Raw genomic sequence first — 26,554 nt, forward strand, 5'->3', positions numbered from 1 at the left:
AGTGGCACAACATTTTTCAAACGCTAAAAGAGAATAATCATCAATCCAGAATCCTATGCCCAATAGAAATATTCTTCAGAAATGAAGAGGAAAACAAGGCATTCTCAGATGAAGGAAAACTAAGAGAATTTGTTAGCAGCACAACTACCCTAAAAGAATGGATAAAAATGTCTAAACAGAAAGAAAATAATAAAAGAAGAAACTTTGGACCAACAGGGTCAATTCACCAACAAGATACAGCAATCCTAATGTGTATAAAAACAACAAAACTATTAAATATTTGAAGAAAAAGCTGACAGAATTGAAAGAAGAAATAAGACAAACCCACAATTTCAGTTGGAGATTTCAACAACCCTTTCTCATCAATTGATAGAATAACTAAAGAAAAAAGCAACAGGAATATAGAACTCAACAATACCATCAACCAATAAGGTGTAACGGACATTTATAGAACATTCCACTAACAACAGCAGAATGTATATTCTTTTCAAGTGCCTACAAAATACATACCAATAAGACCACATCCTGGGCCATAGAAAAACACATAACAAATTTAAAGAAGTGGAGCGGCCAGTTGGCTCAGTAGTTAGAGCGCAGTGCTCTAACCTCAGGGTCGCCGGTTAGATTCCCACATGGGCCAGTGAGCTGCGCCCTCCACAACTAGATTGAAAACAACGATTTGACATGGAGTTGATGGGTCCTGGAAAAACACATTGTTCCCCAATATTCCCCAATAAATTTTTTTAAAAATTTAAAGAAGTGAAATCATACAGAGTGTATTTTCTGACCTCAATGGAATCAAAACAGAAATGAAAAACAGGAAGATATCAAGAAAATGGCAACACTTGGAAACTAGACAAGCAACTGCTAAACAAACTCTGGGTCAAAGAAATTAAAGGAAATTTAAAAATACACTGAATTGAATGAAAATAAAAAGTACAACATAAAATTCGTGGGACATAGTTAAAGCAGGACTAAGGGAAACTTACAGCATTAAATGCATACATTAAATAAGAAAAAAAAATCTCAAATCAATAATCTAAGCTCCCACTTCAAGAACCTAGAAAAGCAAAACAAACCGAAAGCAAGCAGAAGGAAAGAAATAATAAAAAACAGAAATCAATAAAATTGAAAACAGAAAGACAATAGAGAGAAAAATCAATGAAAAAATAACTGGTTCTTTGGGAAGATTTTTAAAATTTGACAAATCTTGCACAAGATTGGAAAAGAAAAAAGAAAATACAAATGACCGATATCAGCAATAAAACAGAGAATATCATCACAAACTCTGCACACATCATGAGGGTAAAAGGGAATACTATGAACAAATTTACATATGCAAATGTCACAACTTAGGTAAAATGAAACAATTTCTTGAAAAACACAAACTACCACCACTTACCCAATATGAAACAGAAAATTTGAATGACCCTGTGTACCTATTAAGAATATTGAATTCATAATGCTAAAGCTCCCAAAAAAATAAATCTCCAGGCCCAGAAAATTTCATTGGGGAATTCTACAAAACACTTAAAGAATTAACATCAGTTCTACAGAATCTCTTCCAGAAAACAGGAGAGAAGGGAACATTTTCTAATTCATTTTATGAAGCTAGTATTTCCATAACAAACCAGACACTTGATAAACACATTATAAAAAAGAAAACGAGGGGCGGCCGGTTTGTTCAGTGGACTTGTATGCTGAAAACTAAAACTGCTGATGAAAGAAATCAAAGAAGATCAAAATAAATGGAGAAATATACTGTGTACATAGATTGGAAGACTCAACATAGTAAAAATATCAATTCTCCCCAAATCAATACACAAGTTTAACACCATTCCTACCATCACAGCAAGATCTTTTGTAGACATAGACAAGATTATTCCAAAATTTATATGTAAAGATAACTAGAACACCTAAAATAATTTTGAAAAAGAAGAATCAATTTACCCAATTTCAAGACCTATTATATAGCTACAGAAATCAGGACTGTGTGGTATTGGTGGAGGAATAGATGCATGGATCAACAGAAGGCAGAATTCAGAAAAAAACCACATAAATATGCCTAGCAGAGTACTGACAAAGGTGCAAAGGCCGTTCAATAGAGGAAAGATGTCTTTTCAAAAAATGGTTCTGGAGTAATTAGATACAGGACAAAAACAAAACAATGAATCTCAACCTAAATTTTACACCTTATTTAAAAATTAACTCAAAAAAAATGGATAATGTTAACTGTAAACCACAAAACCTTTACCAAAAAAAAAGAAAAAGAGAGAGAGAGAGAAAAGTACTGAACGCAAGATGCCTTCATAAGGTGCTCATTATTCCTGCCCATAATCCTAAGTATTTCTAAACAGCAAACAGGCAGCACCTGACCGGTGAATGACCGATTTACGTTTAAGTAATTCTAAGAAAGCCTCTTCCCTTGATTACTACGAGGCAGTACAGAACTCGTCCCCACCCGGACCCCCTGCTCCCAAGCCCTGGTCTCCCTGCCTCACCTCTGCCCAAAGCACCACCTACCATGTTGGCGGGACAGAAAGAGGACAGGGGAAAGGAGAGGATCCTACACTTGTGTGACACACACACACTCACTCTTCTCTCATGCACAATTCCTCTGAATCTGAACCCCCAAAGAAAGAAGAGAATGGCACAGGGGAGGGACTGGTGAAGACCACCAGCTGCCAGGCTCCTCTCACTACAGTTACACTTTCAGAAAAGGAAAAGAGACAAGGGAGCAGAAAAGAAAGGGGGAAAGGAAAGCAAAGCTATGCTGTATTCTCATCCCACGTCCTCAGCTCTTACCTCCGCCTTCACAAAACAAAGGCCCCCAACTCAGCTCACCTCTCTCCGCTCCTTTCCCAGGAGCATTTCCCAAGGGCCCCCTTCCCTTTAAAACACACAAGTCTCCTCCCAGCTTTGCTGGAGCCAGGCCTTGGGAGTCACATTCTATGAAATCAGAAAATAAATACCGACTGAATATAATTCACCAATTGTTAATATTCTAACCCTTGCCTTCTAATAAAGCTTTGCTGTAACTGTAGTCCATTTTTTAATGATAGGTTACTTTTAGAATTAGAGGTTTAGTTTATACCAAGAAACCTAATATTAAACTACTATTCACACCCACTGGGCAATAGCTACTTTCCCTGCTGTTACAATATATCTTGCCTGTCTGGCTTTACACTGAGACCCAGGAAGTAAAGCCTCTTGAGCAGTCAAAATTGGAATCCCAAGAATGTGAGGGTTAGCTGCTTTACTCCAGCCCTGTAGTTTCACATTCAGTTCTAATAAACTTAGTTGGTTTCCAAGTTCACGGGTAATGAGAAGGAATACATTTCACAGAGAAAAGCACTGCCATGCGCTCACCCACCATTGGCTGAGTGCCTAAGAAGTGCCAGGCCCTTGGAGACAGGCATCGACCAATATACTGTGATCCCTACCTCCCTGCCTTATGTAGAGTGGGCTCAGAGAGGACAAATGCAAATACAAATGACTGTAAATAAAATAATTACAAAATGTGACAGTTGCTAACAAGGATATAAACAGAGTTGAGGAACTTGTACTCTCTCAGGATACGAAGCGCAATTTCCTTTCCAACACTGTTGAAATCCAGAATAAAACATTGCATAATTGATTGACCCTCAATATACTCTAATTTTTTTTTTTTTAAGTTAAATCCTAGATCCTGGCTTGTTACCCCCTCCTTATGTTAAAAGCAGAATGCCATTCCAATCACCTGGAGTAGAAGTAGTAAGTGGAGGGCTTAAGGTAGCATTTCCATAGGTGGTGATTACCAAAAATGGGTCACTGAGAAGTGAAGCAGGAAGTAGCCTTCAGCTACTTGGAAACTAGGCGTAGGGTGGGCCCTGACAGACACTCTTCCTTCACCTTGTCAAGATCACTTAGCAAGCACCGTGGTCCCTGGGATCTATAATCCTTACTAGTTGCATACTTAGTTGCTTTGGGCAACTTTTGTAAACTCAGGTGGCACAAAACCATATTGTGGAAAGCGGGTTTTTTAGCAAAGTGGAGTATATTTCAAACAAGGAACCAACAAATCAACCCCACTTAAACTGGAGACTGCCAAGTTAATTTAAAACACTAATCTCGCTTTCTACAATATTTAATTCCAGTCTAAACTCGATCACACCAACCAATCTTTGAGGAATATTTTTCAAATTATATTATCAGAGGTACCTAATCTTTTCAAAGATGCCAAACACAATAACCTAATGTCAAAACCTACTAAGAGATACCGCTGACTGCAAATCTGACCCACAGAGGGAATCTGAATTTCCATCAAGAAAGCTGTAAGCCCAGAAGCACCAAATAATGGAGCAAAAGTGAATCCAGGCTTCATCTGGGCCTCAGAAGGAAAAAAGCAGCTCTGAATTGTCATTTTGGAAGAAATCTACATTTCTTACAATTCAAATATAATTTCTCCAAATTTAACTCCAAGACTTTTGTTATTTTGCTTGGTTTGCTTTGTCAAACAAAATTATTTCATAGACTAAAGATTCTAGATTTGTTCCTTGTTACTGTATCTCCATGTCTTCCCATAAAAGCCTCATCTACATTAAGTTAGTAGTCGGAAAGCTTCCACCTGGCCTTTCTTTCTAAACACTGCAGCTGTAATTGGGGGGAGAGGGGAGAGAATGGGGTTTGAGATTTGTAGTTCAGTCCTCGTTACAAATTAGGAATTGGAGAGGAATGATCTCTCTTTTTTAATGATCTCCAGAGAATTTTCCATCAAGCACCCCCCTGCACCTAGCTCCTCCGTAACCACCAGGAAATTCTCCCCTTAGTTTCTTGGGCTCCGTTCTCAAACTCCCCCATCTACCTGTGCTGCTCCCCTCTGTTCCAATGGAGAACACCAGCCTTGCAAAGACCCGACCCCTCAGACTCATCGTCCTCTGCTCTAAAGGCTGTGACTTCCAGTCTCACTCAGAATTAAAGTCCAAGTCCCTATAAAGACCAAGCTCTGCATGATCTAGCCAGCCTGCCACCTCTTTAGCTCTCCAGCCTCATCCCCTTCTACTCTTTCCCTCACTCCTTGCTCACATCCTTACACTAATTTTCTACCTGAAATGTTCCTTCCTCTCCTTTGGAGGCTTTCTCCAATGTTACCTCCCCCTCCACCCCCACCTCCCCGTGTAAAACTATAAACTTCCAACTTCTTAGCACCCTAACACACTTCCTATTTAACCTATTTTATTAACTATTTTCCCCAATCTAAGTTCAAGGAACGCAAGGATTTGTTTTGTTCACTGCTGTTATCCCCAAGGCCCAGAACGGTGCAAGTCACCTGACAAAAGTTCAGTAAATATTTGTGAATGAAGTTAAGATTCATTCACTGAAGGAATGTTTGCTGGGCACCTGGCTCGGGCCAAGATGGTTCAAATCAAGACAAGTGAGCCACTATCCCTGACTTGAACACCCCAGATGGAGAACTGAACCACAAACAAAAATGTGCAATACAAGGCTGGAAACTGAGGCCACGTGCAGACATGCCAAATGCTCAGATTGAGAGAGACCTCGGCTTCGCCTTTCTGGGGACCAGCCCAGCTCCCCACCATCGCGCCGTTCTCCAGGGATATCCTCTCCGTAACCGGGACCGAGAGGTTACTCGTCCAGAGGTGCTACTTCCGGCCTCTTCACGCCGGGCACAAGATTTAACGACACAAACTTAGGTCTCTACTCTTCAGCCTCCGCCCCCTCTCCTTTGCTCCAAGGCCCGCTCCCCACAGCGGCCTGGGACTGAAGCCCGCTGGTCCCAAAGCACTTTCCCCCGAAGTGCTCCCTACTTCCGCGGTCCCCACCTGCTCCCGACGTCCCCTTCGGCTCCTCTCTGCGCGAGCGCGAGCGGCCCCACGTGGGATCCGGCTAAGTGGGCAGTGCTCAGAGACTGACCACGCCCCCAGAGTAGAGCAGGTTTCTGATTGGCTGCCCCTCGCTCGCCCGAGCGAAATTTGGGAGGCTTCTGACTGCTCCTCTAACGGCGCTGCCAGTCGACTCTTGTGCTACTGCTTCTTCCTCGTCGCCGCTTCCGCTGGCTCCCTGGAATTCTTGCAACCAACCCTGCCGGCATGTCTCAGGTATAACGCGTGCCCAGCCTGGCTGCGAAAGTGCAGCGGGGCGGGAGGCCGGTGCGGGGACCATTCTGCGGGCAGAACTCCGCAAGGTCTTTCCCTGCTTGGCTCCGCTTTTTCTCCTGGATCCATGCCCAGCCCTGACTCTGGAGAGAGCCTTGTGAGGGCAACTTGGCGGTTTGGGACTCCCAACACTGCTACCGACCCCGCAACTGCTGGGAAGTTGCCCGTCCGGTGGACTTCGCGGAGAAGCAGGGATAGGGGTCGGAGGCGAGGGTCCCAGGTAGAAAGATGGGAAGTAGAGAGTTGCGTGGATTGAAGGAGCAACGGTAATGAGTGCCCCGTCCGGAAGGACTAGACAGGAATAGGGGCACCATGCGGAGTGCGGAAGCAGGGAAGCAGTGGCTGAGAGCTTGGAGGTCAATGAAAGTTGGGGCCGAGTGTCCGGCGTACGGGAAGGAGAGAGTGCGCCTGGGGAGGAGTGACTCAGAGGCCTTTCCCTCCCTCGAATGTAGACGCTGTGTAGGCGGACCTCTGGCTCCTCTCACCTCTCACCAGTGCGGCACTGGGACAGAGGTTGGCGCTGGACGCCCCAGCCCCAAGGAAAGGGGGCTAACGAACTCGGGCCACTGACCCCGATGTACTCATTCCCTGTCCCCTTCTGAGCTGTTTCACGCACGCTGTGCGCCACTATCACAGGTCAGGGCTTCACTGGGACATCAGCCATTCCCCAATCTGACCCGGGTGTGGCCGGGCAGTTTGCCATGCTGCTTTTCCTGCTGAGTATACTTCCACTGCAGGCAATCTTTGCCTGCCTCCGTCACCACTGTATTTCCAGTGCCTGATACCTGGGAGAGTTGAGAGCTCCCTATACATAGATGTTTATCAATAAGTGAACCAATGTGCTTCCCCTCTTTGTTTTGCTGAATCTTTCTAGGTGCCCTGTTGAGAGAGGAGGGGGCACCCTCGGGGGTGGGGGGAGTGCTGCTTTTCCTCACCTACATTGCAGGAGGAGTGCTGCCTCCCCAACCCGGCCTCCCCATTACTGAGCTCTAATCAGGCCTTTCCTCTCCCTCACATTTAGGCCGAGTTTGACAAAGCCGCTGAGGCTGTTAAGCACCTCAAGACCAAGCCAGCAGATGATGAGATGCTGTACATCTACAGCCGCTACAAACAAGCCACTGTGGGTGACATAAATACAGGTATGCTGAGATAAGTTTGGGAGGGCCCCTGTTCACAGCAGGCTCAGCAGCCTTGATTGGTGCTGGAACTCTTAATCAGTGGGAATCTCACTCAAAACCACCCAAGGTCCTACTCTTGGGTGGCGCGTGGTGATGTTTCATGATGTTCCTGGGGATTATGCTGGGAGAGGTTCCCCAAAGATCATGTTCCTGGACGGGGTTCATAGACCCTGTACTTTTCCTGGTATCTTGGTAGCTCAGGTAGCAGAACTAGTTTTTTTAAATCCTAGTTTTAGAAGGACTTTACTGATTGTCAAGAGCATCTCGCATCTACTTGGGAAGACGCATAGGCCCCAGCTGGGAAGAGACTTGCTCCAAACTCGCAGCTCAGTACTAGGTATCTTTGTTGAAACATACTGCTTCCACCCCAGATGGGCAAGATCAAAGTCTGGAAGCACTTGGCAGCCAAGCCAAGCCCAATATCAGGAGCCGAGAAGCAGCTGGCTTCTTGGGGCAGGTTAGAGCAGTTGTGCTGAAACAGTTCCCGCTGACCATTTATTCCCTGCCAAAATATCTTGGTACAGATTTTGAGACCATAGTTTTGGACTACCATATTCTATAATACTGCCTTTCCTGCCCTGGCTGGTTTTCATTCTGCTCCAAAGTCCCTGAAACTTGTGTATGTACTGAGGCTACAGCAGAGTGCAGTCCATGGCAGGACAGAAGGAAGTCACCCCTACCCCTGTTCAAGAGGGTGAGCGTGACCCCCAATTCCTTTGTAGTTGGGGTGGAGAGTAGAGCAGGTGTGTTGGCTGCCAGCCAGCTGGAAGCAGGAGAAGGTGCCAGATCAAACTTGGGTTCATAGCAAGGGCTGGGGTGAAAAAAGTCTTGTGGCAAAGGTGAGTTTTACACTGGATTTATAAACTCTATCCTCCCATGGAGGGGAAGGAGAAATAAATTGGGGTGGGGGGGACTAGATCAGCCAAGACGCTTTTCTGCCAAGCAATATTTTCACAGAGTCTGGCCTCTGCCCTGCTTTCACAGAAGATAAGCACGCTGGCTCGGGAATCGATCGCTTCCTGATCGGGGAGGTATCAGCACCCCCTAGGACTGCATGGTGCAGTACAGTAGCCACTAGCCACGTGTGGTGGTTATCTGAATTTAAACTGAAAATAGTTCAAATTTTTAAAAATCAAAAATTCAGTTTTCAGTTACACAAACCGCCATCCTAGGTGCTCAGTTGCCACAAGTGACAGGTGGCTCCTGAATTGGACAGCACAAGTTACATTTCCATCGTCGCAGAAAGGGCTCTTGGGGTGTGCTGCTGTAGGATTTGGATATGCCACTGCAGGTACACCTCCCAGGTATCCCAGAATGCTTTCCTGAAAGCACTTGGGAAGACTCAGTGTTCCTCAGACACGGTGGTCCAGGCTTTGGGCACCACGATTGCTCCCCTTGCCTTTGTTCTCAGTGTGGCAGTAAAATCGTCAGCAGGGAAGTAGTGTGTTTCCCAAGTGCCACTGATAACAGGTCTGTAAGAATTAAACCATGATATAACTTAAAGAAAACTTGCCGTCAGGGAAAACCTCCCACACATCAACAAGAAATAGACTAACAATTTGGTAAAACGATGGGGCAAGGATATGAACAGACGATTCACAGAAAAGAACACCCAGGTAACCGATAACAAAAATGCATGAAGGAAAGAAATGGGGTGGGAGGGAAGGAAACTTCATAGTAGTCCCCTGTGTAGCATCTGAATTTCAAGGCATATGCATGGATGTAGTACTTATTTTCTAATTACACTTTTTAAAAGGAGAAATTTGGGGGTTATTTAACTTATAAGACAGTATTCCCTAGTAATGGGAATAGTTTTCCTCCTATTTCCTCTAGGTTTTAAGTTTGGATTTCTATATACTGTTCTAGGCCCATTTAACTCCATGACAGAGAGTAGATGGAGTAGATGTAATAAAAGGTGTCTTTCATGGCAAGAAAGTTGATAACGTTCTCCATTAGAACGCGAAGCGGATCTGATGTCTTTCCTTTTCTTGTTTAAGAACGGCCTGGGATGTTGGACCTCAAAGGCAAGGCCAAGTGGGATGCCTGGAACGAGCTGAAAGGTAATTGTTCTACTCGGCTTCCTGAGTTTGTGAAGCCCAGTAATGAAACACTCTGTATTAGGGGTGATTAAAGGGGTGAAGAAAGAAAACAAAGTGCATGAGGCACATGTTGGAAACCAGGTTGACCGGTGTCAGAATGGAAAAAAACTGGGCCACCTACTTTTTTTCCTAATGTCATTTCTGCCTTTTCCAAAAGCACCATGTCTGAGCAGTGTATCATCTGGAGAGGATGAGCTGGGGCTAGGCCACTGAAAAACAGATTAGAAGGTGATATAGTTGGCAAGGGCTTTCTATATTTATTCGGAATAAGGGGTGGTTCCCTTCCCATACCTTCCTCTCCCCCACAAGGCCAGGCAGTAACCCCGTAGACCAAGCAGCTCTCCCACTTCCCTTCCAGCCAGAAAGGCACAAAAAAAGAAGGGAATGAGCTAATGCATGGCAAGTTTCTGGCACCTCACAGGCTCAGTGAATGGAGCTATTATATGCTAAGCAACAGCAGCCAAGAAGTGTTTCAGCTCCTACTAAATCACGTGCCACCTGTGACAGTAAGACCCAAAAGTTGGCACCAAAGTGCCTGCCAGCTTTTGTGTTCTTGCTAGCTAGTTTCTGAATAAGCCCTCTGTCTTCCTGCAAATGAGAAACCCTTCAATTCAAAAAGGGCCAGAATACAATAAAAACACTCCTAGGATTTGCTAAGTAACTAGAACGGGAATGCCTGTCCATTTTCATTGAGCATTTCCATACCATCCTCGGGCCCCATGCTCTCCAGTGCTTTAGAACGTGCTCCAATTCCCGGCAGGTATCTCTCCTTCGCTATGGCATCCAAGAAGATAGATGTTGCTCTCTTTCAGGGATATAGTCAGTGTCCCTTGTACAGCAGCAAGAAAGCAAAGATTTGCCTTATTACCCTCTAAAAGCCAGCTACTTTTGCTCAGAGTTCTCAAATTTTTTTCTTATAACTTCTCTCTGGGGAGAAGAGGGTGCCAAGCTTTGCTTTTTCACTGCCAGCTTATCAGCTCTGGGAGACAAAGCTCAACAGAGAAATGCTTGATAGGCCAAAGCCAACCCTGAGAGGCAGCAGGACCGGTAAAGTCACCTGGCTCCCATGTTAGAGTTTCCTGCCTGTCAAGAGGGCCCAACCTTTCTCCCGAGGCTCAGGTTAAACCACTCACTCATGACAGGGGGTGCCTCACAGTGCCAGCAGGCCAGTGACAGGCCGCAGGACAGCCCTACACACATTGGTTCAGTGCTCTATGGAGCATTCGCTGTTGGCCAGACTCTTCAAATACCTCAAGTCAAACCCTGGCCAGGTCTCTGAGATGTAGTAAGTAGGACCCCCCACTTCACAGGTGAGAAACTGAGCCTCAGAGCGTGTTAAACCAGGGCTGTCTGGGTATCTAAAGATGCTGCTTTTCTACCATGCTGCTTCTCTGACCGACAATCCGCTTGATTCTTTACAGGGACTTCCAAGGAAGATGCCATGAAAGCTTACATCGACAAAGTAGAAGAACTAAAGAAAAAATACGGAATATAGGGACTGGATTTGACTGCCAGGCACGCATTTCATCTAAACTGATATTATGCCTTGTTTTTCTAATACTGTGGATGAAGTGAAATAACAGAAATAACCTGTTAACCCGCTTCCTCAACTCTGTCCAGGGTGTGGCTCTAACAGATGAGGGGCTGAAATGGTTACTGACCTTGCTGACTAGTTTTTATCTGTAGATCAATTAAAAGTGCATTTGTTACTTTAAGTCTTTGGCAATCTGGTTTCTTGAAATAATTTACTCTGTTCCGATCTCACTTCCTCACTTCCTTTTTCTAAAGATTTTCTCTGGATGTGTTTGAGCTCACCCTCCACTGTATTCTGTGGGAGGTGTAAGACAGGTGGTCCCACCTGTTCCGGGCCAAGGGCACTCGCCTGTGGGGATGTAAAGGGTCTTCTCCACTTCCTTCTCCCTCCCAATTCCAGCTGCACCCATCAGGCAGGCTGGCTGAGGCTTCAGTCTGCAGGTAATTCCAGCCCTCTGTCAGAAACATTGCAGGCCTCCTGCACAGAGGAAGGCAAGATTGATGAGTGTGAGGTTTGTCTCAGGTCTAACCAGTCCATGGTTACAGAGAAAATGAGCAAGGGTAGAAGCCCCAGTCAGGAACGAAATGTGCGTCTGCGGTAGGGCCCACAGGGTGCTTGGCCACGGGCAGGTGGGCCACCAAAAACGAGTGGGAGAGAGATCAGGACCCAGGGTAGGCCAGGGGTTAGGCTAAAGAGAAGACCCTGGAGCTTGACCCTGGAGAATGTAGTTGCTTAAAAGTAAGAAAGAAGGGCCGGCCCGGTGGCTCAGGCGGTTAGAGCTCCATGCTCCTAACTCCGAAGGCTGCCGGTTCAATTCCCACATGGGCCAGTGGGCTCTCAACCACAAGGTTGCCAGTTCAATTCCTCGAGTCCCGCAAGGGATGGTGGGCTCCGTCCCCTGCAACTAAGATTGAACACAGATTGAACACAGCACCTTGAGCTGAGCTGCCTCCCAGATGGCTCAGTTGGTTGGAGCGCTGCCTCTCAACCACAAGGTTGCCAGTTCAATTCCTCAACTCCCACAAGGGATGGTGGGCTGTGCCCCCTGCAACTAGAAAACAGCAACTGGACCTGGAGCTGAGCTGCTCCCTCCACAACTAAGACTGAAAGGACAACAACTAGACTTGGAAAAAAGTCCTGGAAGTACACACTGTTCCCCAATAAAGTCCTGTTCCCCTTCCCCAATAAAATCTTTAAAAAAAAAAAAAAAAAGTAAAAAGGAGGAAATGAGATAGCTGTCAGATCCTGCCTGCCAGATGTTTCCCTTCAGTCTTTTCCATAGCCCTGCAAGGGAGATAATACTTCTTGCATTTTTCAGGTGAGGGTGCTGAATGCTGAAAGGAATTCAGGAGAAGCTGTCTGAGACCAGTCAGCTCCCAGTTCTTTCCTCCAAAGCCCGTGCCCTGGTCTTAAACATAGTTCAGCCTCACACCAGAAGAACACGGACCTGAGCATTACAGAGACTCGCCCAAGCTCACTCAGCTGGTGAATAAACTAAGAACGAGCACTTCAGTGTACATCTCCCTGGTTCAGAAGCCTGGACTCCCCAGGGTGGCTTCTCACGCATGACCAACACTGTAGTGGGAGAAACGGGAACAGCAAGGAGGGCAACTGTCTGCTGTGGCTGGAGTATGGCATCCCCTCAATGTAAAACGGGCCTGGGTCGTGGAAAGTCTTAGTAACCAAGTTGTGAAGTACAGAATGTCATATAGGTGATGAGGGTTGTCAGCTTCTGAGAACAGGGATTCCTGCTGTCCAGCCCAGCCTGCCCGTGGAAAACTCGCCCAGCAGCTCAGGTGTAGACAGGGAGTTCGTCCCAACAAAGCAAGGGGGTCAAGGCCCAGACATGCGGCCCAGGTGAGGTGACTTCCTGAGCAGCAGTGTCATTTATGTGAGAGTTAGTCTTTCCCGGGTGCTGATGTGACTGAGGACAGAGGGGGCAGGAAGCCTTGCCCTGCTCTCCCCCCACCCAGCTCCACTGCACCCAGACTGCCAAGGTCACCAACCTCAGGCATCTATGAGCGCCAAGGAGGCAGAAGGGAGCCACAGACTCTCACGTGTCCCCATATCTAGGTCACCTCCTTCGTTTAGTCACTGGCTGTTTCAGGAGTAAATCAAAGGAAAAACAACGTTAAATGAAGTCCAAGGAGTGGTTTTTGTCCAAACAGACCTGGCTCCAGGGTCAGGCCAAGCACATTTGCCCAGAGGGTGGCAGTGAGCATCAAATGAGGTTCTGTGAGAAGCTCCTGGCATCGAGTGGGTGCCCCGCGTGTGGCACTTCATCAGTTTTTCTCACACCAGCTTTCAAACCAACGCTTGTCCCCGGCACATCCCTTGCAATATCTATGGGAGTCAAGGACCAAGTACAGGAGCAAATTATCACTCCTTCGGTAACACCGGAGAGGGTGTAAATAAGAGAAGCTTCTGCCCTATTTCTAGCTTGTGAAAGGCAGCCAGGGCCTGTAGGCGTGTGCTCAGGCACCATCGCTGCCTCACTGCTGGCCCGAGTCAGAGAAAAATGGGCCTCTGCCTAGGGGAGCCCTGATAAAGGCCGTGCCGTGCCGTCTGCTGCTTGACTGACCCTGCTAAGACTGTGTTATGATACGGGGTAGTTCTCCCACAGAGGCGGACGGGAGAGAACCACGGTGGGAGTGAAAAGCTTAGATCCAAGGCCCATCCGCCCACCACTGGTGTGGCCTCTGATTAATGGTTGTCATTTGCTGAGAACTTGCAGGGCCCCTCTCCCACTCAGATTCTTTTTGTGGTTCTCGAAGTTATTCCTATGGTGCCTTGAGCTGGGCGTTACCACTCAATGCTCATTATTCAAATGAGGAAATTAAGGTTCGAGCGATAGGAAGTGGATCCAAACCCCGGGCTCTCTGGTCAGAACGGCCCTGCTCAGCCCCTTCGCTCACGTTCCCTCTCTGACTACTGGCTGCCACCCAGCTCTGTATCTCCACAGCCCGTCAGCTGATGAGGTTGACCCCATCTCACTAAGCTAGCGTAAGAGTCTCCGAAATCCCTTGCCTGCTGTACAACTCCTTCCTGAAGAGGGGCTTGGAAACACAGGTCACATCTCCAAGGGTGAAGTGGGGCCCTGATGAGCTGTACTTTTTTGAGCACCTCAGGTCATTCTGAGGCTCTGCCAGGTTTGGGAGGGGCCCTTGTCACTCACTGGAAAGTAGTGGTACCGGTTTCTCAGAAACTAATGGTAGTGTGATGTTGTGAGAACATGTCCCCCGTCGCCTCGGGGTCTGTGCCTGCTCCCATGGCTCTGCAGACGTCCATGGACAGCCCAGGGGTGTTTCACAGGGTGTTACTCGGGAACACATGAGGCAATGGGGAACAGGGTAGGACACAGTCTCACCCTCCCCTCTGTGGGGCGCCCACAGTATCCCTGTGGTACTTCTTACACCAATCGGCTTTGGTGACAGACTTACCTGTGAATCCCGCTTTGGTCTCTCAAGTGCTAAGTCACGTATCTTCTTGGAGCCACATTTCCTTCATCCAAAAAATGTGCTGATAAAGTGAGTAAAGTTTTAAGCACAATAGTTAGCAAACAGCAACTTGCTAGCAACCTGGAGATCTTTCTTAGGGTGCATAATTTACACTCAGTATTCCCTCCCCACTACCTGGACACGTCTTGGCCTGGAGCCACAGAGTGGTCTGCTCTCCACTTTGGCAGTGCTCCAATAATTTGGGGATCCACCATGCGAGTAAGTGTGGGTTGTCCTAGAATGTTCTCCCCACAGCAAAGTAGTTCCAGGATCCAAAAGCCTGGGAACCAATGCTGTAAATCAGGAGCAAACATCTCGTGGGACATGGAAAGGCCACTAATTACAAGCCCAGCGTACATCGACTTGGGGCACCTTATGTCACCTCTGTAAGGCTCTGTAAGTTCCTTCATCAATAAGATGGGATGAGTAGAAGGGCATGTGTCCAGTGTACATAGGAAGGAAAGGCACAGGGGGGGAAAGAGAAGGCCCTAGGGGTGGCTGGCTTGACAGAAGTCAGGCTGGGAGGTTGAGAGGGGGTGGTTTAAGCAGCCAGGTGATCAAAAGTGCTTAAATTTAAATTACAGGTATTTGGAGTTGAGGGTGAGCCAAGAGAAATACCCAGAGGAGGCGAGCTATAGTGGAGTTATGCCTTTGGGACCTGGGTCAGGGCAAGATAACACCTCTGCCCTTGGCAACTCCCACGGAAGACAAGCTCAGAACTTTTTTCCCTTATTTATTTGTGTGATTGCACATGACCTCTTTTTTTTAAATAATTTTTTATTTTTCAACTATTTTCAATAGTTGACATACTTATAAATGCACTTGTTTTTTTTTAAAGAGGGCGCAGCTCACAGTGGCTCATGTGGAGATCGAACCAGCAACCTTGGTGCTATCGGCACCACACTCTAACCAACTGAGCTAACTGGCCACCCCCATGACCTCTCTTTTGAACAGACTTGGGAGAGTTAAGAACAGACCAAAGAATAAGCAGAGCCCCTTCAGGATAGATGGCTCAGGTGCCATCCTTGCCTGATGGAGCTGGGGTACCCTCTCTGCACTACGTCCTGCTTTGCAACACCCCCCCGTCTTGGATACAACTCAACCCTTAGAAGACCAGGAATCGGTCAACCTACAGCTTTTTGTTATGTTTTATAATTTTTGCTAAGTATCCTTGCTAAGTAATAAATGTACATGAGTCGAGATTGCAAATATTTTCCTTTTCCTGTAGCTGTAAAGATAACCCCACAAAGCCTTTCCAGGGTGAAATACCAAACATCGCTGAGGACTCTTTTGCACTTAGGGGAAGAGGGTAATCTCAGGTAGACTAAGGGTGTGACTTGTGGGGCCCCAAAATGCCCTCCTGTAGTTGGTTGAATTGTGTCCCCCAAAAAGATATGTCCAAGTCCTAACACCCCACATACCATACCTGTGGATGTGACCTTATTTGTAAATAGGATCTTTGCAGATGTAATTAATGTAAGTATCTCAAAATAAGGTCATTCTGAATTTAGGGTGGCCCCTAATCCAATGATTGGTGTCCTTAGAGAAGAGAGGGAGATCTCATTGAGGCACAGAGACACACAGAGGAAAAGGCCAAGTCAAGATGGAAGCAGAGATTGGATTTACGCAGCTATAAGCCAAGGAGGGCTAAGAGCTGCCAGCAACAGCACAGGGAGGCATGGAATAGATTCTCCTCAGTTCCCAGAAAGAACCAACCCTGCCAATACTTTGAATCCGGACTTCTGGCGCCCAGAATGGAGGGAGAATAAATCTCTGTTGTTTTAAGTTACCCAATTTATGTGATTTGCTATGTCAGCCCTAGGAAATGAATATTCCTGCTGAACCCTGCCTGTGGGCTGGTCCCTTCCACTAGTAGCCCTTCTTTAGAAGTAAGACCCCGAAGACCTTTGTCAAGTACAAATGTGACACCATTACCTGGGGGGCTCTCTTGTGAATATGTGATTGGGTTCCTCTCTGTGAGAGATCAGGGGTCTTAAAGGAACCAGAGCACAGTTTTAATGGAAATCATAACAAGATAGAGCTTGGGTTGACGCCAACGTGTCCACACTGACCAATCACCCACCAACACCAGGCATTAGCAGTCAGTAGATGTGCCAAAAGAAAGAAAGTGGGGACTGCAAAGTGGGATGGGGTGATGGGGCAGATGACCTGGGCCCTTAACACAGTTTTGCCCAAGTGTGGCCCTGCAGGACGCTGCCAATTCATCAAGCCACATGTTGGGCTGGAAAGAGCATGGGCTTTGCACATAGATTCAAATTGAATCACAGCGTGGCCACTTTTGGTCTTTGTGACTTTGAGCAAGGTTCTTATTTTCCCTGAGCCTCAGATATTTTATCTATAACATAAAGATAATCTCTAGGTTGCACAATTGAGTGAGGATTTAATAAATGTCTAATACACAAAAGAAAAATGAACACATGATAGCTATTATTAATCAACAAAAGACTTTGAATAAAGAATGAATCAATCTTTTTAGGGCTTTAAGATTTAAAAGGTTCTGTTGAGGTAGCCCAGACTTTTCCCCAATCTTAAATTGTGTATCTTTTGTGCTTATGTGTGCTTAGACCAGCCTCCCTTCTTTTGAGAAATAATTCCTCCCAGGAATAGCCTGGGGAATTAGCCCATCAGAACTCTAGCGTATAGGAGGAATCATTGTTCCTGAGGGTCCCTGCATGAAAATCCTAGGGAAGAATGATGGCTTGGGTTACCAATCCCATGACCAGGGGCAGGGAGCACCTTGATTGCCAGGCCTCAGTGGAAAGTTCACCCATCCTCCAGAAACTTTAGTTGTAGGGACATTATCAGCTAGAACTACTTGCTGCCATTTTTCCCAGCAGCATGGAAGAAGCTATTTGCTGTCGCAGTTGGTGTCAACATTCAAAGAGAAGCAGGAACAAGACATAGAAAGAAACACAAAGCTCTGCAATATTATCTGGGTTCTGGATTCAGCTGCATAAGATGCCAGATCTACTCCTGGGCTTTTCATAAATGTGAGCCACTGCATTTCTTTTCATACTGATATGAGTTGGCTTCTTGCCATTTTCAATACAAAGAATATAAAACAGTATCCTTAACTCTTTTTCCTGAGTTGGCCAGCCTGCTGGGTGTGGTAGTCAGATTTTTGCTATTATAATCTTCTGTAACAAATAATTCCCAAAGCTCTGCCTTATAAAAATAAGCATTTATTTCTCACTCATGGGTCTGCAGCAGTTCAGGTATGATCCCGATGGACTTCCACGAGATCAGCTGAGCTTGACTCTAAGTTGAAGTTTGGGTTCAGGTCTGTTCCACATATCTCTTCATTCCTGAACTAGCAGCTATCTTGAACATGTTCTTCTCCTGGAAGTTTGCAGAAAGTTCAAGAGGCCGAATCAAGATGTCCACACACATTCAAAGATTCTGCTTGTGTTATGTCTGCTCACATTTTTCTTAATCAAAACAAGCCTCAAGGTCAAGGCCAAGTTCAACAGGACAAGGATGTTCACTCCACTTACTCCAATGGAAGGCACTGCAGAGTTTCATGGTAAACGACATGGATAAATAATTCTGTTATAGGGAGGAAGGGAAAAATTGAGAACAATAATCTAGAGAAGAGAATAGGCTTGGGAGCTAGGAAGTCCTAGGTCACAAAATACCTCCACTACTCATTCCCGTTGACCAAAGGACCAAAGGACCCCTTCGTCCACGAGGGTCATCCTCTCCAACTAAGTCTCTAATTTCAGAAGAATATACATGGCGGGATGAGGGAGGTAAAGGACACCCAAGCAGGCATGATAGAGGGAACTCCAGCAGCCATATTGAACCATGAGGGGAACCTAAGGATGGAAACATAAAGATAGAAGGATCCCGATTCCTGGCAACTCTGAAGAATTGAATTATCCGTGGGCTGCTTAGCTGAAGACTTCTTTCTGTAAAAGAATAGTCCCTTGTATGTTTAAAGCACCTTTGTTCAAGGCACTGTTACTTGCAGCCAAATGCAATTCCTAGGTGATACAAGAACTGTGATTAGTCAGTACTGTGTCCATATAAGGCAAGTATGGTAAAATCCTAGTGTACAGGAACCGGGATTCTGGAACAGAAACTACTGCATTTATCTGAGGGTCTCAAAAATTTGATGTTCCAGGAATATAAAAATAGAATACAAATTTGGGAATTCTTTGGAGTAAGAAAAATTTCTTAAATTTGGGTTGTGAATACATATTTCAGTTTGTGTTCCATTAGCCTCTGAACTTGTCTATATGTTTAAGTATTTTTTTTTTAAGAGTGGGAGGAAAAGAAAATCACTTTAGTACTCCTCCAGATCAGGTGGACATAGAGAAGAATCTTGCAAAACTCCCCCACTGGTGAGGGGAGTGGTTTGATTTACACCACTGCAGGCAATTGGATGGTTGTTCCCAAGCCTTTACACTCTCCCTGTAATGGAATTTTATATCCGTGCCCTTGCTGAGTCCCTTGAAGACCCTCCCAGTAGAATGGGTGGAGTGTTCACCTCCACCCCATTAACACTGGGTTTGGTCATGTAACTTGCTTTGACCAATGAAATGTGATGAGACATGATGTAAACAAAGGTTGTAGACGTGCTGACTTGGCTTGGTTTGCCCTCTTGTACTTCTGCCACATGCCATGAGGAGAATATTCCTGAGAAGCAGCTGTCCCAGGTGGATGCGAGACAGGTAGAACACACCTGAACCTAATCCACAGCCTAAAGTCAAGACCAGTCAATCCCAGACAAGCATAGCAGAACCACTATCAACTGAAGACCTGTGAGCGAGACGTAGATGAATAAATGTAAGCTTCTGAGTCTGGGTCATACAACATTTTCGTAACAGACATTTATAAGGGGATATTTGATGTTTTTGCCTGCCCAGCATCCCTTCTCCTGTTCTACTGATAACAATTTCTTTTTCATTTGAGGAACTGCCAAAGGGTAGTTCTGGTAGGCTGCCGACACAGTACCTCATCCCAGAAGTGTGCATGAGTCCATTCAAGGCCGTAGGAAGGAGGAGGAAAGGAAAAAGAGCACTCCTTCCCTTCTAAGGATCTGTGGTAGACAAACTAATGGCATCCCAAAGATGTCCACATCATGATCCCCAGAGCATGTGAATATGTTAGGTTACATGGCAACAGGTAATTAAGATTGTTAGCCATCTGACCTTAAAATAGGGAGATGATCCTGGATTATCCAGATGGACCCAATGTAATCACAAAGGTCCTTAAATGTGGAAGGAGAAAGGAGAACAGTCAATGTCACAGTGAGGTAATCTAAGAAAGACTCCACGGGTCATGGCTTTGAAGATGAAAGGAGCCATGAACCAAAGCATGTGGCAGCCTCTAGAAACTGAAAAAGGCAGGGAAACAGATTCTTCCCTGGAAACTCCAGAAGGAATGCAGCCCTGCTGACACCTTGACTTTAGCCTAGTGAGATCTCTGTCCGATTTCTGACCTCTAGAACGGTAAGACAATAAATTTGTGTTGTATTAAGCTACTAAATTTGTGGTGATTTGTAACAGGAGCAGATGATGCAGGGTTATAGGAAACAAATACAGGATCTGTCCCTAAACAACCACATACATCTCTGCTTACATCTCATTGGCCAGAATTTAATCACCATCCATGCCTCGCTACAAGACTGGGCACACTGTCAACTCAAATGAAATTGGGATGTCATCAACAGGGGAAGGGGAGAGTGTATATGGGAGTGTATTAATATATTAGGCAGGTGACAACCTAAGTCACAGAACTCCACTCCTTGAGCCACAGTGATTACCCAAGCGTGGGCATGTGACTCAACAGACTCGCTCTGACATGCAATTTTATTTGGACACCGGAAGAAAAATGTTATCTGTTTGCTATGTAACAAGTCACCCCCAAAATTAATAGCTTCAGATAACACTAATTTCATTATCATTCTCCTGGTTCTGGGCTTGATTAGGTAGACTTAGATGGGTGGCTCTGTTCAGGATGGCTCATGGGGTTGCAGCCAGGTGACGGTGGGGATGGAGTCATCTCAGGGCTCCCTGACTCAGGGGTGTGGTCGTTCGTGCTGGCTGTCGGCCAGAACACCTACACATGGCTCTCCATGTGACTTTGGCACCCCTCACAGCATGGTGGCTGAGTTCCCAAAGTGTCTGAAGAGACCTAGGCAGAATCTGCATCCCCTTTTGTAATCTAGCCACGCAAGTCACATAGTATCACTTCTGCCATAGTCATAAGCCCAACAAAATTCAAAGAGAGAGAACACAGACCCCAGTCTTGATGGGAAGAATATCAAAGTCACATTGTAGGAAAGACCTGTGGGATGGGAGACGCTGTTGTAACCATTTTGGGGAAATGTAACTTGCCAGATATTCATATCTTATCACATGAGGCTCCATCAAGCTGTCCTTATGGATAACTGAACCATTACTTCCCTTTTTGCTTAAGCTAGTTTGACCTGGATTTCTGTCACGCCCTGGCTACAACATTATAATGCACATCTCACTGGGCTGCTTCAAGGATTAGATGACTGATAGTGCTTGCAAAATTCCCATCACAGCGCAAACTGTAGGAGCCCCATGAGTGAAAGTTCCCTTCCCCTGTTTCCTCCCTTCCAGTGACCCTTCACTTTCTTAGTGGATGGTAGGAATTTGCAGCTAATGCCATCGATGTTGTAAGATGGCAGTAGCAGCAACCTTTCCCACTATGGCTATTTCATACCCCTTGCTTGCAATTATACTCTCAGGAATTTTGTAACACATTTGCTCCAGTCCAATACAGACAGAACTCTGCTCTTTAGCACTAGTCTTTGTTCATTTTACCCACTGACTTCATGTTTCTCTCAATAAGATCCTAAACAGGGAGTTGCACTGTCTGCATACTCTAAGGAAAAGACTTTTCAAACTGAGTTTTAAGAGTTCTTAAACCAGTGTGGGGGAGGAAGAAATTTCCTCTACCCTCAAGCTTCTTCTGTCTGGTCTAATAATCAAACAGACATGAGACAGATTAAGAGAAAATAACCAAATTTAATCCATACATACGCATGGGAACCCACATACATGAGAGAGTCAGAGACCCCACATATATAAAAGATTCAAAGACCAAAAGGAAAAGCGTGGTACATGTGACATTCTGAGCTAAGCATGAGTTAAGGTGTCTTGGGGGCTTCAAATGGTCATTGCAGGATGACAAAAAGAGCAGATGTTTAGTAAATAGAAGTTTGTTCCACCCTATAGATAGGCTATAAAAAGGTTATCTCTGATAATATCTTATTATGGGCACGTAAATTCTTCCAGGTAGTTAAGTGGGGGCAGAGTTTCTCTTGAACCCATAGGGTCTTAGTTGCCTCTAGCTTTCAAAACAATCTGTATACCACAGAGGCACATCCTAGGGTGACTCGTTCTGAACCCTCACACAACCCTCACATAACCCTCACAAACTGTGTCTTAAGACACAGTTTATTTAAATACATCATATCCCAAATTCCCAGGCAGATATCTCCACATACCAGATTGCTGCATTTAAAATTTTTTTTCTAATTTGAAAAACAATGTGAATAATTTGCAGAAAACGGGAAATACCAGAAAGTATGAAAAAGAAAACAAATAGTCATTTGTAATCTTTTAGCATTTATAATAGGAGTCACATTGAGACAGGGTAGTTAGAATGTTGTTAGGTGGACAGGGAGGTCTCTAGTAAAATAAAAAGACAGCCATATCCTGAAACTTCAGGTTTTGAAATAACTCCTTCACTCCAGGACAAATTGCAACATCGCCTTAAGGTTAATAGATTATCTCATAAAATTCCTTTTGGCTGGACAAACGGAGCAGATCTGATAGATAGGAGTGCGCTATTTTGCTAATTCCTTCAGGATGGGCAAACAGAACAAACCTGGTAAATGAATTTCATCAGAGGGCACCAGTTCCCTTCTTCAAAAGGGCAAGAGAAGACATAAGAATAACAGCCTTTGCCCCAGGTTGGGCACCCCCATTCGGGACCCCCTCCCACTTAGGAGCTCTGACCCTTTGCTTTCAATAAACTATCCTCTTTTACAACTCCTTGCCTCTCCTTGGTCCATGTTTCCATTCTTGAGTTTCAGGAGACTCGATCCCAGCACTCACTCACAGAAAAATCTCATACATCAACATTGTGTATAAAGTTCTAAAACCTGGTTTTCTCCCTTAAAAATATATCATTAAAAATGTCTACATAATATTTGCATCACATTGTTGAACTATAATTTAATTTAATTAGTTACCTGCAGGCAATATCCAATATTTTTCTGTTATTTTAACTTGTTGAATATTTTTATATGTAGATTTTTGAAAACATTTTGATTTTCATCCTTAGAATAGCTATACTCTTGAATATAACTTACTGATTCAAAATGTATGATCTTTTATACATTATTGTTAAATTATTTCCATAAAAAGCTCTTACTGGTAGTGTCGTGCGGGGAGTCACGCAGGATCTCTAGTCCCGCTCCCCACATGAGAACGCAGGACATGGTGAGGCCAAAAAGGAACACCCACGGAGCCATAGATAGGGGAGCCATACCACTATAGTCTCGCTGGCAGCATCTGCCTCTCTGCAATCCGTGCTTGCTAGCTCAGCCACCATCTTCTTGCTAGCCCCCATTTTCCGTTAGCGTAGCCATGGCAGTTATATCATGGCCAATGGCTCACTGGTTACAGCTGACGGACGGCCAACTAGCCACAGCGGATGGCCATCCAATCACAGTTGATGGCCATTTACTACCTGAGCCAGCACCTTTCCACGTGAGGCCGAGAGCCTGGAAACTGCACTCCTGGCTATGTCCCCACAGGTAGTGTATACAAGTACCCTTTCATCATCACATCCTTGCCAGCATTGAAATTGCTTTGTTTTTATACGTAATTTGGCATGTGAAAAATAATACCTGAACTTTCAGACTTCCTTAATGTGAAGATTTGAGAGTTGCCTTCTCCAGGGTCTCCTTCAGAGTCTCTCTCTCTCTCTCTCTCTCTCTCTCTCTCTCAATCTCTCTCTCTCTCTCTCTCTCTCTCTCTCTCTCTCTCTCTCTCTCTCTCTCTCTGCCATTTTGCACAATCTTGCATAATTTCTGATCATTTGTTTACCTTCCTGTTAGACTTTGGAACTCTTGCAGATTTTTCTCTTTCTCAGTTCCAGCTTTGGTCTCCAAAGTCTAACTCTACCAGGAAGCAGAGGGCCAGATGTTTCCCACTAACCAAGGTCGTGTGTTAAATGGTTAACCAGGAAGCCCTGGAGGCAGCAGAGGTGCTGCGTGGGGCTGCCACCCACACAAGGGGAAACCCAGTGCCCAGCCTTTTCAGGCCTCAGTGCAGACAGTGTATGAGGAAGCAACCCTCCAGAACCACACACATGGTCAAGACTCATATGCCTACACAGGAACCTGAGCTCTCGTGTGGGCAGAGGGAATGGTGTCCTGGGCCCTGATGGAGGTAGCTGCCTTCCAGCAAAGACAGGACAGAACAGCTTGGGGAGCAAGGACCTGCAGAAAAGCAAGTGACTGCAGGGTGAGTACAGCTGGCCAGGACCAGAACAGACTATGCTTTTAGCCACACTGAACTTTAAGTGACTTTAAGGACTTTCAACTCATTTATTTATTTCTGTCCATTTTGTTATGAAACTTTTCAAACGTACAGAAAAGTGGGAAGACTTTTACAGTGAATACCCATGTATCCGCTACATAGATTTTGCTACAGCCTTTTGCTCTAGTTGCTTTATCATATACCAATCCATCCATCCACTCCTCTATCCAGCAACCTGAATGATTTTTCTTGATGCATTTCAAAGTAAAATGCAGGCATCAGTAGGCTTCCCCCTAAATGCTTAAGCACGTATATTATTAAGTATAGTTCAAAATTTGTTTACAGTTTTATTATTTCTTTGGGGTAAAATTTATATCCAATAAAATGCAACTATCTTAAATGTACCAATTGATAAATTTTAACAAATGCATGTACTCAGGCAACCCACATCCCTATCAAAATATAGAATACTACCATCAATCCAGAATGTTCCTTCATGCCCCTTCCAAATCAGTATCTCTCATTATATTTCCAGATGCCAACACTGCTCTCATTTTCTTCCACCATTGATTGGTTTTGCCTGTTCTACAACTTCATATAGACGAAATCCGACATTTGTATTCTCTGTGTGAGATTTCTTGCACTCAATCTAAGGACATTTTATTATGTAAGAGGAAACTGGCAAACTGTAGGGCCTACTGGAAACGAGTTTTCATTCAGGCACAAGAGAACAACTTTTTGCATTAAACAAAATTTTAAAATGACAGTAGGAAACACCATTAAGAGAGTACAATGGCAAGCCACAGAGTGGGAAAATATGCTTATAATACATCTATCCTATAAAATTCTCATATACAGAATATATATAAAGTATTCCTACAAATCAATAATAAAAAGACAGATAGCCCAGTGGGAAAATGAACAAAAGACTTGACTCTCTCAAAAGAGGCTATCCAATGGACAATAAACACATGAAAAGGTGCTCAACCTCACTAGTCATCAGAGAAACTTAAAACTAAAATATGATACAAGTACACAGCCACCAGAATAGAAAAAATGAGAGAAAAAAAATGTCAAGCGTGGCCAGATGGCTCAGTTGGTTAGAGCTGGGGCTCTGAATAGGATTGTCAGTTCGATTCCCGCATGGGCCAGTGAGATGCGCCCTCCACGACTGAACTGAAGACAACGAGCTGCCACTGAGCTTCAGGGGGCGGGTGAGGGACGGCCAGATGGCTCAGTTGGTTAGAGAGCGAGCTCTCAACAATAGGGTTGCTGGTTCAATTCTTGCATGGGGTGGTGGGCTGCGCCCCCAGAAACTAAAGATTGAAAATGGCAACTGGACTTTAGAGTTGAGCTGCACCCTCCACAGCTATATTGAGGGACGACAATTTGGAGCTGATGGGGCCTGGAGAAACACATTGTTCCCCAATATCCCCCAATAAAAAGTTTTTTTAAAAAAAGAAAGAAAAAGAAAAGAGCACAGAAACCAAAATGCATACTTAAAAAAAAAAAAACGTCAAGAGTTGCAAGGATGTAGAGCAACCCAAACTCTCATACACTGCTTATGTTTCATCACCTCAGATATTTTGTACAACTGTTTGGCACTATCTAATAAAGCTAAACATATGCATACCCTATGGCCCGGCAATTCAATTCCTTGTTATATACCTAATGAAATGCATACGTATGTTTATGAAAAGACTTGTACATAAATGTTCATAATATCCAAAAACTAGAAACAGCCCAAATGTCCATGAACAGGAGAACAGATAAATAATACGGAATATTCACATAATGAAATAATATACAGTAATGAATGGACAAACTACAACCTTATGCAAAAATATGGATGGATCTCACAAATATTAGAGTGAGGAAAAAGATACAAAAGATAGCAGAGCTGCAAAAATTCTTAACAAAATATTAGTAAGTCAAATCCAGAAATATATAAAAGGATAAAGTGAGATTTATTTCAGGAATACAAGGTTAGCCTAAAGTTTAGAAACTTATTGCTGTAATCCATCATAATGGCAAATGAAAAAAACAAAATGTGATCACCTAAATAGATGCAGAAAAGGCATTTAACAAATGTCATCCCAGTCATAATAAAAACTCTCAACAAACTAAGACTATAAGGAACCATCTTCAACTTGATAAAGGGCATGAACAACAAAACTATAGCTAACATCATACTTCATGAAAGACTGAATTCTTTCCCTCTAAGATTAGGAGCAAGGTACAGATGGCCACTCTTACCCCTTCTATTCAACAATGTACTGGAGGTTCCAGCAAGGCAATGTGACAAGTAAAACAAATAAAGGCATCTAGATTGGAAAGAAAGAAGAAAATCTGTATTTATTCACAAATGATAGGATTATCAAAGAAAAACCTAAGAAATCCACAAAAGAGCTAGAAGTAATAATTGAATTTAGCAATATCATAGGATTAAAGGTGAATGTTTAAAAATCAATTATATTTCTATATATTAGACTGGCATCCGTGTGCGTGTTTCCCCAAAAATAAGACATAGCCGGACCATCATC

The 26,554-nt window shown here is 44.6% G+C and overlaps 2 protein-coding genes across 2 annotated transcripts in view; one reads left to right on the forward strand and one right to left on the reverse strand.

Annotated features, from left to right (window-relative positions):
* Positions 1-26,554, reverse strand: part of C8H2orf76 (chromosome 8 C2orf76 homolog) — a 94,148-nt gene that overhangs the window by 60,116 nt on the left and 7,478 nt on the right. Inside the window, exon 2 of the mRNA XM_033112435.1 lies at positions 6,710-6,712. The gene's annotated coding sequence lies outside the window, so the exon portion shown is untranslated. The remainder of the gene's footprint in view (positions 1-6,709; positions 6,713-26,554) is intronic.
* Positions 5,942-11,147, forward strand: DBI (diazepam binding inhibitor, acyl-CoA binding protein). The gene is made up of 4 exons (XM_033112437.1): positions 5,942-6,098; positions 7,177-7,294; positions 9,331-9,393; positions 10,854-11,147. Exons 1-4 carry the CDS (start codon positions 6,090-6,092, stop codon positions 10,925-10,927), a joined length of 264 nt encoding a protein of 87 aa, XP_032968328.1. The 5' UTR covers positions 5,942-6,089; the 3' UTR covers positions 10,928-11,147.

This window comes from Rhinolophus ferrumequinum, chromosome 8 (assembly GCF_004115265.2).
Source record: "Rhinolophus ferrumequinum isolate MPI-CBG mRhiFer1 chromosome 8, mRhiFer1_v1.p, whole genome shotgun sequence".
Lineage (NCBI taxonomy): Eukaryota > Metazoa > Chordata > Mammalia > Chiroptera > Rhinolophidae > Rhinolophus > Rhinolophus ferrumequinum.